General features: G+C 40.3%; 1 protein-coding gene across 1 annotated transcript; it reads right to left on the bottom strand.

The window, feature by feature from the left end:
• Positions 1–231: 231 nt before the first annotated feature.
• Positions 232–10,323, bottom strand: LOC108702077. Its single transcript, XM_018237074.2, has 4 exons — positions 9,975–10,323; positions 6,336–6,462; positions 5,186–5,259; positions 232–2,345 (listed from the first exon to the last, which is right to left on the bottom strand). The coding sequence occupies exons 1-4, from the start codon at positions 10,288–10,290 to the stop codon at positions 2,056–2,058; spliced, it is 807 nt and encodes a 268-aa protein (XP_018092563.1). The 5' UTR covers positions 10,291–10,323; the 3' UTR covers positions 232–2,055.
• Positions 10,324–17,163: the final 6,840 nt, after the last annotated feature.

Raw genomic sequence — 17,163 nt, 5'->3', positions numbered from 1 at the left:
CTGAGGTGGCGCAGGAAGTCTAGCGTAAAAGGTAGCGTTCAGTACACTGCGCGCATTAGTGAATTTGCGTAGTTATGTCCGTAGCGAAAATTCCCCAGGCGTAAGGGTGCGAAGTAACACTAGCGAATTTACGCCAGCATTCGTTAGTGAATTTGTGAAGTAACGAAAATGCCCAACGCTAGCGAATTGACGCTAGCGTTAGGCGCTTCGGCGCTTAGTGAATTTGGGTCTATGGGAGATGGCCTTTCTGTAATTTGGAGCTTTCTGGATAATGTGTTTCTGGATAATAGATCCTATACCTGTGCCTTTAGGCAAGAATTTTGTTTTTGATGTAACATGTACGAACATGATATTTGAGATATTTATGAAGAGCTATTAATAATGTACACTATCTGGATTTTGTATTTAAGATCATTCTTAGCTGTCTAGTTGTGCCAATATGAAGTCCCAGGATTCTGCTCTTTCTCATACCAATCCTGAGCATGTACTTACTGTATAGTTCCCTCTGAACTTTCTGTGTCTTAGAAAAAGAGTTTCAACTGTAAATATGTGCTGGAATAAATTCCCATATTGCCATTTATCTGCAACCCGGCAAATCCTTAATTCAACTTTTAATACCTCTAGAAATCAGTGGAATAGTCACAGAGCTTATATTAAATAAGAGCATATGAGAGCTAAGGGATAAAGGATAAGGCAGCCATAGGGCAGGTGATGAGTACAGAACTAGTGATGGGCGAATTTGTCCCATTTCGATTTTCCAAAAAAAGTCAATGGGCGTCCATTTCTCATCGCCGGCATCTAAGTTGGCACCGGCATTGGAAATGCTGCCTGTGTCGGAAAAACGTTGATGCCGGCGTTGAAATCGTCAAGAATTTTTGCCAGCGAATTTTCGTGGCAAATTCGCAAATTTATTCACTGGCGGCAAAACGAGCATATTCGCCCCTGGCGAATGAATTCACCCATCGGCGTTGAAATCGTCAAGAATTTTTGCCAGCGAATTTTAGTGGCAATTTCGCAAATTTATTCACTGGCGGCAAAACGAGCAAATTCGCCCCTGGCGAATGAATTCGCTCATCACTATACAGAACCCTTTGAGCCCTGCACCTGCTAGTTCTCCCTAACGTGTGTGTCTGGATGATGTGAAAGTTAAAGGATGGGTAAGGGTACCTACATTCTACCTCCCCTCATGAATACAGTAATGGCAAATACCAACACTGCTGAATTCATGGGGTAAACTCAGCTCGTTCCACTCCATTCCGAGGATGAACATGGCTAGATATAACTATTTGTAATTCATATATTTAGCCCTGACTCTTCCTGTTTCCTGTGCTTGTATTGGGTAATGCTGGGCTCTACAATAACAGCGTTAACATTGGCCAGGTTCTGTAGAAGTCAATTAGATTTATAGAAGCCATTTAGATCTAGAAGTCAACCAGATATTTTTCTAATGTTTGTTTTTATAGTACTAGCCCATTATTGGTTGCTGATGGATACAAGGTGTCGGCACTTTGCTCTGTTACAACAAAATCCACATCGTTTCTCTGTCTTTCGGGAAAGACAATGATAAATGTGAAAGCACGGGCAGTAAATGAAATATACTTTTTTCCCCCATTTCCATAACTCAGCACTTTCAGATCTGCTCTTTATGCCGTGTCCCAATCAATTTAATCAAATGTTTTATTTTAACAAATGTGCCTTTCCCCCCCATAAACTCTATGCCATAGAACAAACTTACTGCAGGGCATGAATTAGATAAGGCTGATTTAGTAAAGACTAGTGATGGGCGAATTTATTTGCCAGGCAGGCGCTAATTTGCGGCGAATCGCGTAAATAAATTTGCGGAGCGGCCCGTGAAAATTGATGGCAAAAAAAAGTCGCAAATGTGCCAAAAACGAGATGCCAGCGCCGTTTCGTGAATTTTTCGGCGAAGCGTTGCAAATTCGCCCGTCACTAGTAAAGACAATTAGCTGGTTTGACAGTGGTAAGATTCTACTGTCATGTATTATAATCATATCTTGTTCAGTATTCTCAATCTCTTTTTTGAGTAGCTTTATCCTATATTTTTGTATAATATTTATTTGCTAATTTGAGAAGAGTTTTCTTGTTCTTTATCCGTTCCAGCTTTGGTTCCTTGGGTCTGTCCATACAGAATTGGACATTTTCCAAAGCATAGTTGATAATATTTAGGAAACTTGAATGTCTCTCCTGAATGGGATCCTTTTCAGTGTAGTTCTCCACCTCCATCACTGACTCTGCTCCCATAATCTCAAACGTTTGTTTCCATCGCGTTATTGTTTCCACGTCAAACTCTCTTGTGAAGGTGAGGACAATAGTGGGCACAAAGCCTTACAAACAAGAGAAAAAAACAAAGATTAAATACATGTAAGTGCAGAAACCCTTGAGTTCGGTGAACTTAGTTCTACCAGTTCTGTAATAAAGTAGCTGCTCTGAACAGTATTCGTTTTAACTGAATCTATGGTTTCTTGCACAGAACAGGCAGGGAATCCAACGCTATACCATATTTGATTATTAGATTAGATTACCTGTATATAATCCCTGCCTTTACCCTTTGTTGTGACTGTTTTGTTAGCAGGAGCCCATTGTACTGGGGGGGATTATCTGTGCTTTGGGAATGTAATTATCTACTTTGCAAAAAACACATAAAATAGCTTTAGTTTCCCTCTCTTCTCTTTATAGCTGAATTTATAACAAAAACCATAGTTTTTTTTGTGATTAAACAACTGTACCTATAAGTTGGCTGTTGTGCCCCTTAGTGCACCTAGAGCCACATGCAAAAATTAGTGAGGCAATTTACACTGCCTTGTAAATGTATTCACCCCCTTGGCTTTTTACCTAGTTTGTGACATTCCAACCTGTAATTCAAATGTTTCTTAATCTTATTTTATGCGATGGATTTCCACAAAATAGTCTAAGTTGGTAAAGTGAAATGAGAAAAATATATATAAAAAGGAATTAAAAAAAAAAAACTGAAAATTGGCACGTGCATATGTATTCAACCTTTTTGCCATGAAACCCCTAAAAAAATCCTGGTGCAACCAATTACCGTCAAAATTCACAAAGCGACTTGCAGCTGTAATTGCCGCAAAAGGTGGCTCTACAACAGTGATCCCCAACCAGTAGCTCGTGAGTAACATGTTGCTCCCCAACCCCTTGGATGTTGCTCTCGGTGGCCTCAAATCAGGTGATTATTTTTAAATTCCAGGCTTGGAGGCAAGTTTTGGTTGTATAAAAACCAGGTGTACTTCCAAGCAGAGTCTCCTGTAGGCTACCAGTCTACATGGGGGCTACCAATAGCCAATCACAGCCCTAGGAACTTGTGTTGCTCCCCAACTCTTTTTACATATTAATGTTGCTCACGGATGAAAAAGGTTGGGGACCCCTGCTTTACAAAGTACTGACTTTAGGGGGCGTGAATAGTTATGCACGCCGAAGATTTCCGTTATTTTGTCCTATTTGTCGTTTGCTTCACAATAAAAAGAAAAAAACATCTTCACAGTTGTAGGCATGTACTGTAAATGATTAATAAGATGATGGCAGCTCACACATCTATTTCACATATGAATAGTGACGGGCGAATTTGTCCTGTTTTGCTTCACCACGAATTTTGCGAAAGGGGGTGAAAAATTTGTGAAACACCAGTTTTGACGCTGGCGACAAAATGGGCGCCGGCCTCAAAGTTGATGCAGACGCCCATTAAAGTCAATGTATGTCTGTTAATCGTGGTTGGCGAATTTTCGCTGCAAATTTGTGAATTTATTCACAGGCGGTGAAACTTGGAATTTTGCCAGAAATTCACACATGGCGAATAAATTTGCCCATCACTTCATATGAAGTTTACATTACCAAATGTCAATGGGTGGTGCATGGGATACAATTGAATAACTAGAAAATGGTAAAAAGTATCCCCTTTTTTAGTTCAGCTTAATAATTTATTAAGCTTTTATTAATTAATTAGAAAATGTTGATTTTCTAATTTTACACCTTTAACAATTCATATATTAAACACTATCACATTTCATATATTTATTTATATATATATATATATATATATATATATATATAGATTTATATACATCAATTACTCAGTTCATATAAACAAATCAACTGCTCATTTGATAATGTCTGAATGTCTGTTGAATGTCAGTCCATGATTAATTGAAAGTTGATTATTATTAAAAACAACTCGCGGAGGTGCGGGTGGGTTTCGCTCATTTCTTGTAGTGTCTCTTAGGGAAACCAATAATGTGTTTAATCTGTATCCACAAATTAAGTTCTGTAAATGAAATGGTGCAAACTCTCCATTTTAATTCCAGGTTGTGAGGCAACAAAACGTGAAGAATGCCAAGGTGGGTTTAGACTTTTGCAAGACACTGTATATATTACATAAAGAGTAGGCACACTGTTGACAAGGGGACTCCTCAAATGACCCTTTGCCCTCCCACTGTGTTACCGTTCCTTTAATAAATAGGAGTGTACCAAATCAAGGATTTTAATTCGGTCAAGAATCACCTTTTTTCCGCAGGACTTGGCCACATCCAAGTGCCTGGCCAAACAAAATGAAAATCCAAAAAATTATATGAATTTGCGTAATACAAATGAGGAAATCAAATTTTTTTTAACCACTTTTCCAGACTTCAAGGATAAGTAAACCTTAAAAACAAGTGAATGTATTTTATTTTGCAATTTACATTCATTATTTATTTATTTTTCATTCCATGTACTGTTAATATGAATGAATTTTGTTACAATAGCGCCACCTGCTGGTCAGTTTCCCACCAGTCTGACCACCAAGTAGTCAAGGAAGTTGTCAGGCGAAAGAAAGAAATAACTTAGAATCTAAAAAAATAAATAATGAATGTACATTGAAAAAGAATGGTCCCCTCATCAATGTTACATTCACTTATTTTCAAGGTTTACTTATCCTTTAACTCAATCCTTCTCACCCAATTATAAACCAGTACAATCTGGAGTGTGGCGAAGGGGTCGCTGGCGAAAATTCGCCCTTTAGTGAATTTGGCCCCCAGGGCTTTCCTTTCTATTTATTGTGGTTTGCAGACTGGACCATTCCACACCCCCTGAAATTGCAGCTGCACTTTCTTCTACTTTACTCATACTACGCATGGGACATTAAATGATCAGCGTTCGCTCAAAAATATTACAATACCTGTTATTTCTTTGCAGGTTTGAAGGAACGATTTTAAGTCGTGTTTCTCCTGATCCAGTAGCCCCTTCCGTGCACTGAAATATAAATTAAAATTTCATGGCATTAGTGAAATATGATCGAGGTGTGGTTGGCTTTATGGTGCTTCCATGCTTTTTATTCATCCAATCATTTCTGACTGTTAAGGACAGTGTAACCGGAAGCTCAGGACATCCATTTAACATTACGGAAATCCCCCACCCAGTTATACAGTATATCCCTTATAGCATTTGTGTATAATTGTGGATGCTGTAATAGTAAAAAATACATTATTATACATGGGCCCATCCGAGGTCCCTAGTTAAAGGCCTGACCATTTTAAACTACGTCTTCTGTAGTTTCATGAGAGACCTGGGTTGGGTATTTACCATTAAAGGGGTTATTCACTTTAAGTCAACTTTAAGGGCCCGATTCACTAAGGGTCGAATATCGACGGTTAATTAACCCTCGATATTCGACTAGGAATTAAAATCCTTTGACTTCGAATATCGAAGTCGTAGGATTTAGCGCAGATAGTTCGATCGAACGATTGAAGGATAAAATCCTTCGAATCGAACGATTCGAAGGATTTTAATCCAACGATCGAAGGAATTTCCATCGATCAAAAAAAGTTAGCCTATGGGGACCTTCCCCATAGGCTAACATTGACTTTGGTAGCTTTTAGATGGCGAACTAGGGGGTCGAAGTTTTTTTTAAAGAGACAGTACTTTGACTATCGAATGGTCGAATAGGCGAACGATATTTACTACGAATCCTTCGATTCGAAGTCGTAGTCGTAGTCCAAGGTCGAAGTAGCCCATTCAATGGTCGAAGTAGCCCAAAAAGAACTTCGAAATTCGAAGTTTTTTTACTTCGAATCCTTCACTCGAAGTTAGTGAATCGGCCCCTAAGTATAATGTAGACAGTGATTGTTTGAGACAATTTGCAATTGCTGTTTATTTTTTATTATTTTATTGTTTGAGTTATTTAGCTTTTTATTGAGCAACTCTCCGGTTCCTGAACTATTTGCCAGCAAAGGCCAGACCCTCTCGGGGCCCAAGTTTAATTGCAGTAATTATTTCTACTCCTGTCATTATCCTGTGGATTTTAAAATATCATAAAACGAGTAATTTACCTGTAAACAAATATTGGAACTACAATATCTGTGTAATTTGGGTGCAATTCAGCTTCTTCCAGTCTGGAAGTGTAATCACTGAAGTTCTCTTTCCTTTCAACCTTCTCATTAATGGGAACGAATTTACCTGTAGTGGAAATACATCATTATATATATAAATATGATATTAACATTGATATAGGAATTAAGTCACAGCCAGAAACTTGATGCACAATGTTTTGATAACTGATACTGGGTACAAGTGATGAACGTTCTGGGGATCACTGCAAGTTCCTTCCATTCGCTTCAAGGCACCAGTGTTGTGATCAGCTGCAATTGTGTCAGTACATTTGTATAAACTGAATATTCCAACTTCAGTACAAGGCAATGGATGTGATTTATGAGGAATCCAGTGAGCTCCTGTCTCTGACTGTACAAAGCATCTGATCTAAATCACCATGTAAGGCTGATGTGAATGAGGCCCAAAATGCCCAGTAGGCTACAATCTATCATGAAGAATTAAAACTAGTCCATGAGAATTAGGAATTGAATCTTTCCTGTGGATAAATCAATGAGAAAATGAGATTTTAAGTAAGTGGAGCTGGCATTTTAAAAAAACACCATCAAAAGAAATTAGGGGACAGGTAGGGGATGGATACACCTCATGCCATCGCCAACAACATCACCTGCATTTGGCATGACTGCATCATTGGGGGGAACACAGTTCTGGGTACTATGTTTTGGAGAGCAGCCATTCATCTATCCACAGGGCAGTACACAAAGGGCAAACAACATGGTGGCTGGTGCCATATTTTGCACTTTCCCCTGCATGTAGAAAATCCCAATAATTCAGTTAGATCTTCCCATTTACTTTCCAGGAGCTTGACATCTCTGCCCAAAATGAGAGCAGTTCTTCTGTCCTTCAGTAATAGACAGGTACTAAGGATGATGAAATCACGTGAAAACTCATGGATGAAATGCAATTCCTAATCCTCATGGACGAGTTTTAATTCTTCATGGACGAGATTCAATTCCTAAGACTCATGGACGAGATTAAATTCCTCATTCACATGGATGAGATTCAATTTCTAATCTTTATGGATAAAATTAAATTCCTAAACCTCATTGATGAGATTCAATTCGTAATCCTCTTGGACGAGATTCAATTCCTAATTCTCATGGACGAGTTTTAATTCTTCATGGAAGAGATTCAATTCCTAATCCTCGTGGACAAGATTAAATTCCTAATTCTCATGGACGAGATTAAATTTCTTATCCTCAAGGATGAGATTCAATTCCTAATTCTCATGGAAGAGTTTTAATTCTTCATGGACGAGATTCAATTCCTAATCCTCATGGACGAAATGTAATTCCTAATCCTCTTGGACGAGATTTAATTCCTAATCCTCATGGATAAGATTAAATTCCTAATCCTCATGGACGAGATTCAATTCCTAAAACTCATGGGTGAGATTTATTTCCTAATCCTCATGGATGAGAATCAATTCCTAATCCTCATGGACGAGATTCAATTCCTAATCCTCATGGACTAGATTCAATTCCTAATCCTCATGGACGAGATTCAATTCCTAATCCTCATGGACTAGATTCAATTCCTAATCCTCATGGACGAGATTCAATTCCAAATCCTCATGGACTAGATTAAATTCCTAATCCTCATGGACGAGATTAAATTCCTAATCCTCATGGACGATATTAAATTCCTAATCCTCATGGACGAGATTCAATTTCTAATCCTCATGGATGAGATTCAATTCCTAATCCTCATGGACGAGATTCAATTCCTAATCCTCATGGACGAGATTCAATTCCTAATCCTCATGGACTAGATTCAATTCCTAATCCTCATGGACGAGATTCAATTCCTAATCCTCATGGACGAGATTAAATTCCTAATCCTCATGGACGAGATTAAATTCCTAATCCTCATGGACGAGATTCAATTCCTAATCCTCATGGACGAGATTCAATTTCTAATCCTCATGGACGAGATTCAATTTCTAATCCTCATGGATGAGATTCAATTCCTAATCCTCATGGACGAGATTAAAGTCAGGGAGAAAGAAGTTTATTGCGGGAAAACTCACAAATGAGATTCAATTTGAGATGCAATTCAATTCACAAATAGGTTATCTCACTGTTTATCATGTAAAAACTTTATTAAAGGCTATGGCAAAACATTTTGGGAGGAATGCCATACCATGCCGATCCCTTGGTCTGGAGACACTGGGGCTCATTTATCAACACTGGGCAAATTTGCCCATGGGCAGTTACCCATAGCAACCAATCAGTGATTAGCTTTTTAAGACAGCTGCAAGTAGAACAATGAATGCAACAATCTGATTGGTTGCCATGGGTTATTGCCCATGGGCAAATTTGCCCAGTGTTGATAAATGACCCCCACTAACTTTTTGTATGTTTGTATCTACGGTATAGTAATAAATCAAATCAATTGAACTTGCTGTGTTTTCTTTTTGATTGAAGACGTTTCACTAGTCAAACGACACGCTTCCTCAATTCAGAATGAATTCAATGAAAAAGAAAATACAGCAAGTTAATTTCACTTATTATTATAGCTATTAGATGAGCTGGATGGATGAGAACCTTCACAGACATGTATAAAATGTTGCACGTTAGTATCATACAATCCAAGTCTTCCACCCTTTTACCCTCAGAGCAACCACCCAAGGCATCTGTTCAATTCACTACTGAAGTTGCAAATGCTTAGGGTAGTGTGTGATGAGGGTAAAAGGGTGTAAGACTTGGATATAATGTGTAAAAAGTTCCTCAATAGAGGCTACCCACTAGGGATGGACACATTTTTTCGCCTTGCTTCGCCAAAAAAAAGACGCCCATAGACTTGTATGGCATTGCACGTCAAAATAAAAAGACGCTCGTCAAAAAAAAATCTCACTGCCCGACAACATTTTTTTGCCGCCCATAGGGGTAAATTTATCAAAGAGCGAAGTTCCGCCACTAGAGTGAAATTCCGCCACTCTCCATTCATTTCTATGGGATTTTGAAAGGCGTATTTATCAATGGGTGAAAGTGAAAGTTCACCCTTTGATAAATACGCCTATAAAAATCCCATAGAAATGAATGGAGAGTGGCGGAATTTCACTCTAGTGGCGGAACTTCACTATTAACTTCACTCTTTGATAAATATACCCCTAAACATTAACTCAAAGGTGAACAACCCCTTTAAGTCTCTACAGGTTTGTTGATTGGACTATTTCTGAATGGACACTTTTGTTTCACCAAGCTGGACATGATATTCACAGTGACACCGTGTGGTGAGAAGCATATTCTGCATTTATGAAATATATATATATATATATACACACAAATGAAGGAGCATGTTTGGATCCACTTCTAAGCGTATTTAAGTATGCACCTATTCACTTGCAATTTGTCTTTGAAAAAAAGCCCTAATGTGGGTCAAAACATTGGATATGCATTGGAAATAAAACACGTTTAATTCACGATACATGTAGTGCGGGTCCTTCTGCACAGTTGTATGACAAACTTTGACCCTTGCACCCGAAATCATCTTTGATCCAGTAAGAGTGTGTACACTGAACATAAACTATATATATAATAGTTTATATTTCTAAATAATATTTGCATCACCTCACTTACCCAGCTGAGCATAGATCTCCAGCATCTCCATGTGGTCCAGTTTTGTACAGCCTTTGTTGTCCACAATGGTGAGTGTGGGGGTCAGCTGATACGCTGTCCTCTCCATTGTGACACAGCCATCGTTTGCTTCTGCCTTAGCATGTATCTCATACTTTCCTCCATTAATAGCAAACATACAGGAGTTGATAAAGGCAGACTTGCCATGTCCTGTGTATCCAAAGAGCTGTAGGAGAACCCTCTTGTAGCCCTGGTCCCCCTGCTTACAGTCTTTTAGCCTGAATTTCTTAACACATTCTCTGAGCTGTTTTTCATCCATAGCTGATCTACGTTCTGACTCTCAGTCAGTTCTTCTGTGTTGTGTTCACTTTCACTTTTAATACTTCCTCTATTTCCTTGTTTGAAATACTCGTTTGACCAGACTCAGCCCTGATTGCTAAACGCAAACAGAAAACTCATTCAAGGAGAGGTGTGGATTTTTTCAAGTTCTACATGAATAATGCCCAAGTCCTTTAAAAATATGAAAACAACCAGCACTACCACCACGGATGTGTTCCTTAATATAAAACTATCTGATTTGCACCCAGTTCATAACAATGTTGACATTAAACAGTTGCTCATGATTTCTACACAGAGATAACTTCAAGATGTTCTAGTTTTTGGATTTGCCTATGGAAGTCAGTAGATAATTTATAATTCATAGAGGGTCAATTCTGACCACAAATGCAGAGGACAAAGTGTAATTTTTGACACAATTCATAATGTTTTTAATACAGATCGCAGTATTGTTTGCACAGTGTAATTGTGTCTGTTGAGGGGGTCATAAATGTAACAATTTCCAAGAAAGATCGTTTGTACATGTTGTAAGATATGTGTGTCAAAAGTGCACAATATCATGTGTATTTCACCAGCATTAGGCTGGTGAAATAAGAAACTCCAGGGAAATGTGTAGTGTTTCAGCTAGTAAAGCTGTTTAAGTGGTGAACCAGCTTAGTAAAAGCTTGATTATGGGTCCCTGGAGTGGATGGAAGTGTCAGGGAGCTGGGATGCTCCCACCAGGGAGGTTGTCAGGATCTAGGAGGAAGCCCTCCAGGGGGTCACAAGTCGCGGTGTCTAAAGGAATAATCAGAAGAATAATCAGAGACCAGGCAAGAGTTCAAGGGCAGGCAGAATAATAAGCAAGGTCCAAAGTCCAGGCAAGAGGTCAGGCAACAATCAGGAACAAGATTTAGTCTTAAAGTAGTACACAGGAAACCCAGGAAACATACTGTAATGAATCTTATACTTGGGCGCCATTCTGGCGTCTTGGTAGCGTTTTTATATTTCAATTTGGCACCAAAGTGATGTCCCTGGCGTCCTTACGCCGACGTCGACGTGCTGGCGTCATTGCGCCGGCGCCGCTACCCACGTAGTTTTGCAGCTGCCAAGCTAAAGGCAGTTAGAGGTAATTAAAAACAGGTATGTGGAGGTTTGGAGCAACACCCAGGGCTGCTTCCCCATAGAGACCTCCTGGAGTGAAGGAGGGTGAGGGGCCATGGAAAGGAGTGCTTGTGAGCATCTGGGAACAAAAGTGGGATTCCCCTGAGTTGGAGAGAGCTCCAAAGATCTAGGAGAGGACCAGAGAAACCACTCCCAGGAGACAAGACTGTCTAAAGTGTGCCCAGAGAGGATTCTGGGATTTGTGGTCCGCTGAAAGCCATTGAGGGCTAAACTCAACTGTGAGTAAGGTGAACACCAGTGAGGGTGTTAGAATTGGGACTGTTAATGCTATGATGTGAAGCATATGTGATTCCCTAATGTGAAGCCAGTGGGCTGACGATTTTGTGTTTTGTGCAAATAAAAGCCAGCAAAGCGGCAATTTGAACTCTTTAAGGTGGTAAGTCTCCATTTCTGTGAGGAAATTTGTGCCGAGGCCGCGGCCTAGATTTAGCCCACGTGGTTGCGGCGCGACCGGACCGCAAAGGCCGCATACCAGCGCCTCTCCGCAAAGAACCTTCCGACGCTGCACGTAGCTGCCTCCAGGGGGTGAGTACCTCAGGGCCCCGTGGACATTTGCCATACACCGCTTGTATAGCGCATCAGCCTTGCAGGCCTCCCATTAGCCTTGGCAGCTCAGAGGTGCGTCATCCCAGACCTCCCTGGCTGATTACTACTAGGCAGCCTTCCATCCTTGCTGCTTTGGGCATTGAGGGTCACCCCCACAGCTACTAATATTGCAAGGCCTAGGACTTTTACAGCAAATTGCCTTTCTGGCAGCCTACATTTTCACCAGGGAGCGGCATTAACCCTGTCCTTCCCAGGGGGCTACTTAAGGTCTCACGGAGGCCTCATACACTGGCTCCACTTAAGCGCTGGGATTGTCTGCACCCTATGATGGATATCTAATATTGACCGTGTGCTAGTGCTCATCTTGTTAAGTGTAAAATCCCTCTACTGATATGGGTAAAAACGGCAAAGTGAAGGAAGGCGTAAGAGACACTCCGAAACAGCATAAAATGACCGAATCCCAAAAATTTTTAAAGAAATTTTTAGCTCCGGCTGAGCAGGAGAGGTCACGGGCAGAGTCTGACAGGCTGGAACGGGCTGAGAGAGAGGACCAGGCTTCTGATGACGACTCTACCGTTTCGGAAAGTAACACTTTTGCACTCCTAAAATCATTACCCACAAAACGTGATCTGAAAGATTTGGCGACCCAGATTAAAAGTGCGCTAAAGGAGGAAGTAGCTGAACTTAAGACTGAAATCGCATCCATTCATGCCAGGACTGACACTATCGAATGCAGAACGGAACAAATTGAGCTATCAGTTGACTCACTACTCAATGTGTCTCAAATACAAAACAAAGCAATTCAATCTCTGACTCGACGGGTGGAGGATCTTGATAACAGAGGGAGGCGCTGTAATTTGCGCATAAGAGGTCTCCCTGAAACAGTGGAGGCAAGTACCCTTAAACGTACAGTAACTTCTTTGTTTAACTCTGTGCTCAACATGCCCGATACCAATGAGATACACATCAAAAGGGTTCACCGAGCACTACGACCTAAAGGACTTCCGTCTGATAAACCACGAGATGTCATATGCTGCCTGTTGCATTTCACTGTGAAGGAAGAAATCCTCTCTAAAGCACGACAACAGAAGCTGATTAAAATGGATGATGCTGAAGTCTCTATCATGCAAGATTTGTCATGGTACACGCTACAACAAAGACGACTCCTCCAACCCCTGACGAACTTCTTGAAGGAAAATAAAATCTTGTTCAGGTGGGGGTACCCATTTAGCATCCAGGCCACTATTGCTGGGAGATCACACACAATATCAGCGCCTGAGGATCTGCGTCCCTTCCTGCAGGCCTGTAATGCTCCGAAGCTTGATCTTTCAGAATGGGTTAAATTTGTGCAGCTACCAACACCAACCCTGATGCCGCATCAAGATCCTTGGAAAGAGGTGGAATCACCTAAGGCGAAAAGAAGCAGATCACGTCAAACACCCGGGAAAGCTCCGGGAAGCCCTATGCCATCTAACCCTGGGTGAATTCCCACAACAGCGGACGGTGTTTCAAGTTAATTAGCCGTTTTTTTCCATCCCTTCTCTATTGTTATGCTCCACTTACGAAATTATTGTTCCATATTTTTGTTACTCATGAGCTCTAGCATTTTTCTACCACGGTGCTACTGCACGACACATGTTGCTCACTACCACCCCCCCAGCAATGGGCCAGACATATTGTCTGACGAATGGTCTGCATTTGCAGGAGAGAAGCCCATTTACACTATATGTGTCTTTCCTTTTGGTTTTTTCTATGCTCACACACTTGCTAGGAATATGTTGTTCCAGTTACTGCATTGTGTTAGATTGCAAGATATGTGTTGATTATATTTCTACTACTTTTTTCTCCCGATCCTTCCCTGGTACCCTTTCCCACCTTGAGCTTGGAGGCTACGTTCGCGGTAAGAAATTTATATTATGTGCTGCTATCGATATATATTGTTTGTATGATGGAGAGTAATTTGAAAATAATTTCTTTGAATGTGAATGGCTTAAATGTCCCGGAAAAGAGGAAACAACTGATAACTTTAATGAGGAAAAACAAGGGGGATATAATTTTACTTCAGGAAACTCATTTTAAGAACGAAGCTCCCCAAATGCATAAATTGGGTCAATATTCGCAATGGTTTTACAGTAATAATCCTCTGCAAAAAACGAAGGGGGTAGCTATAGCTATTAAAAGGTCAATTGATTTTAGGGTTACTGATACTCTTGTTGACCATAACGGTAGATATGTTTTGATAAAAGGCCTATTGTTTCATACTCCTTGTACCATTGGTAGTTTCTATTTACCCAACCTCAACCAGGCGCAATACCTATCTAAACTGCATACGAGGATTTCTACCTTCTCAGAAGGACTACTGATTCTGGGAGGAGATCTTAATATCGCCATAAACCCCAAACTGGACACTTCCAAGGGACAATCCCTACTGACCCCCAAACACCTTACTCGAGCTGCCAAATCACTACAAAACCTGAGAGTCATTGACTCCTGGAGATTTCTTAATCCCACTGCTAAACAATACACTCATTTTTCTTTCCCCCAAAAGAGTTACTCCCGCCTGGATTATGTTTTCATCTCCCAACATTACTTGCATTGGCTAGTGAAAGCGGATATGGATAACATAACCTGGTCTGACCATGCAGCTGTTCATATTGTGATTAATGTACCAAACAAACCGAAACCGGTTTGGAATTGGAGGCTTAATGACAATCTTTTAGATAATGCTGAATGTAGGGAAGAAATTGAGGGAACTATTAAGGAATACATCCCTAGAGTGGCTAATGATTCCACTTCACAACAAACGAAATGGCAAACATTGAAATGTCTGATCAGAGGTATTTTGATCAAGCATGGCGCACGCCTTAAAAGACAGCGTCAGAGTACACTGGACAACTTATTTATTCAAATCCAACAGTTAGAAGCTCAGCACATTGCAAACTCATCGCTAGACAACCTCAAAATTCTAACAGCGAAAAGAACAGAATTAAGACAGATACTAAATGCCCAAAGCAAACATGCAATGATAAAGCTAAAACAAACGAATTTGGAAACAAATCGGGGAGACTGTTAGCCACTGCCCTAAAAAATAGACAGAATCTCTCTTATATACATAAAATAACTGACCAACAAGGGAACACACAGCTCTTACCGACAAAAATAGCCGAAACCTTTAAACAGTATTATCGGGATTTGTACAGTATCCCCCAAACTATGACTCAAAATACATTGGAAGCGAGAATTGGCACTTATTTAGCAAAATATCCCCTACCAGGCATAGACGGTAATCTCTTTAAGGAATTGAGTGTACCATTCCAAAAACAAGAAATACTGACTGCTATCAAAAATTTAAAACTGCACAAGTCCCCAGGGCCTGACGGTTATACTGGCAAATTCTACAAGGTTTTTTCTGCTCAATTGGCTCCCCTCTTTCTCAATTTTATAAACGAGATAGATGAGAACCATCCTTTGAACAAGGAGGCTTTACTCGCCTATATCACGGTCATCCCTAAACCAGGCAAAGACGCCACACTTTGTGGTAATTATAGACCTATCTCGCTACTGAATATTGACCTGAAATTATACACAAAAATTATAGCGCAGAGACTTAACCCACTTCTTCCACTGTTGATACATGATGATCAAGTCGGCTTTGTCAAGGGGAGGGAGGGCAAGGAGAATACCATGAAAATTCTTAATCTGATTAGCTGGGCAAAGGCTCACCGAACGCCTTCTCTGCTCCTCTCCACTGAGGCGGAGAAGGCGTTCGATAGGGTTAACTGGACATTTCTCAAACTAGTATTAGAGGGGACTGGAATGGAGAAGCCTTTCAGGGATAAAATTATGGCTGTCTACACGATTCCCTCAGCCAAAGTACGGTTGAATGGTATCCTTTCTGACACTTTTGATATTAAGAACGGGACTCGACAGGGCTGCCCATTGTCCCCGTTACTATATGTTCTCTGTATGGAACACCTATTGATAGCACTCAGAAACAACCCGGATATCTCAGGGATGACTATAGGCACACAGGAATATAAACTTGCTGCATTTGCAGATGACCTCCTCTTAGTCATAACCAACCCACATATTTCGATGCCCAATGCTATTAAAGAACTCGCGATTTATGGAGAACTCTCCAATTATAAAATTAATCTGACCAAATCTGAAGTCCTCCCTATTTATATGCAACACTCTTCGATTCATCAATTAAGAGCTAATTTCAACTTTCAATGGCAGACGGAGAAAATTAAATACCTGGGTGTATATATTCCTTGTGACCTGGACAAAGTATATATCTACAATTATAAACCTATGATTAATACAATAGCTGCTTTGCTGAAAGATTGGGACAAAACCCACTTCACATGGACGGGTAGGATAGCTATAGTGAAAATGTCAATTTTGCCTAAACTATTATACCTGTTTCAAACTTTGCCTGTCTTTGTCCCCCAGGGTTTCTTTCTCTCTTTAAACACTATAATTAGCAAATTTGTGTGGGCTAATAAACATCCTAGAATTAGCAGGCCTATCTTATGCTTACCCAAAGGGAGGGGAGGATTAAGCCTACCTGACTGTTTTTCGTATTATCAAGCATGTTTATTAGCGAAGTTAGTTGAACATTCTAATGCTCAATCAACGAAGCAATGGAAATGTATAGAGGATAACGGAGTCAAATTCCCTGTCAACAACATCCTTTGGAACAAAGGGAAGCATGTGGCTCTTTCCCTGAAAGACAACCCTCAAACGTTAGCCCTGGAACAGTTCTGGTACAAATTTAACCGAAAGTATCAGTTTATTCCATTCCCCTCTCCGCTTCTTCCTTTGGGCCAAAACCTTGACTTTCTGCCGGGAATTTTGGACAAGGGAATGGCATCTGCTTTTGGGATACAAAAATTACAGCTGAAACATGTCCTTAAAACAGACTCCTCTATCTCCTGTATAGAGAATTCGAAACCTGATTGGGGAGAGAGAGATCACTGGAGATACTGCCAAATCCAACACTTTCTACAACTAAACCCAATGCCCCAACAAGCCACTCGACCACTAACTGAGTTTGAAACTCTTTGTGATAAAAAAATTGTTCCTCATCATTTAATTTCCATGCTTTACAGGCTGATTTTACAAACGAAATTTCCTCAGTTGC

Source organism: Xenopus laevis, chromosome 9_10L (genome assembly GCF_017654675.1).
Source record: "Xenopus laevis strain J_2021 chromosome 9_10L, Xenopus_laevis_v10.1, whole genome shotgun sequence".
In the NCBI taxonomy this organism is placed as follows: Eukaryota; Metazoa; Chordata; class Amphibia; order Anura; family Pipidae; genus Xenopus; species Xenopus laevis.
Note: the sequence above shows the minus strand (reverse complement) of the source record. Positions and strands in the feature narration are given on the sequence as shown.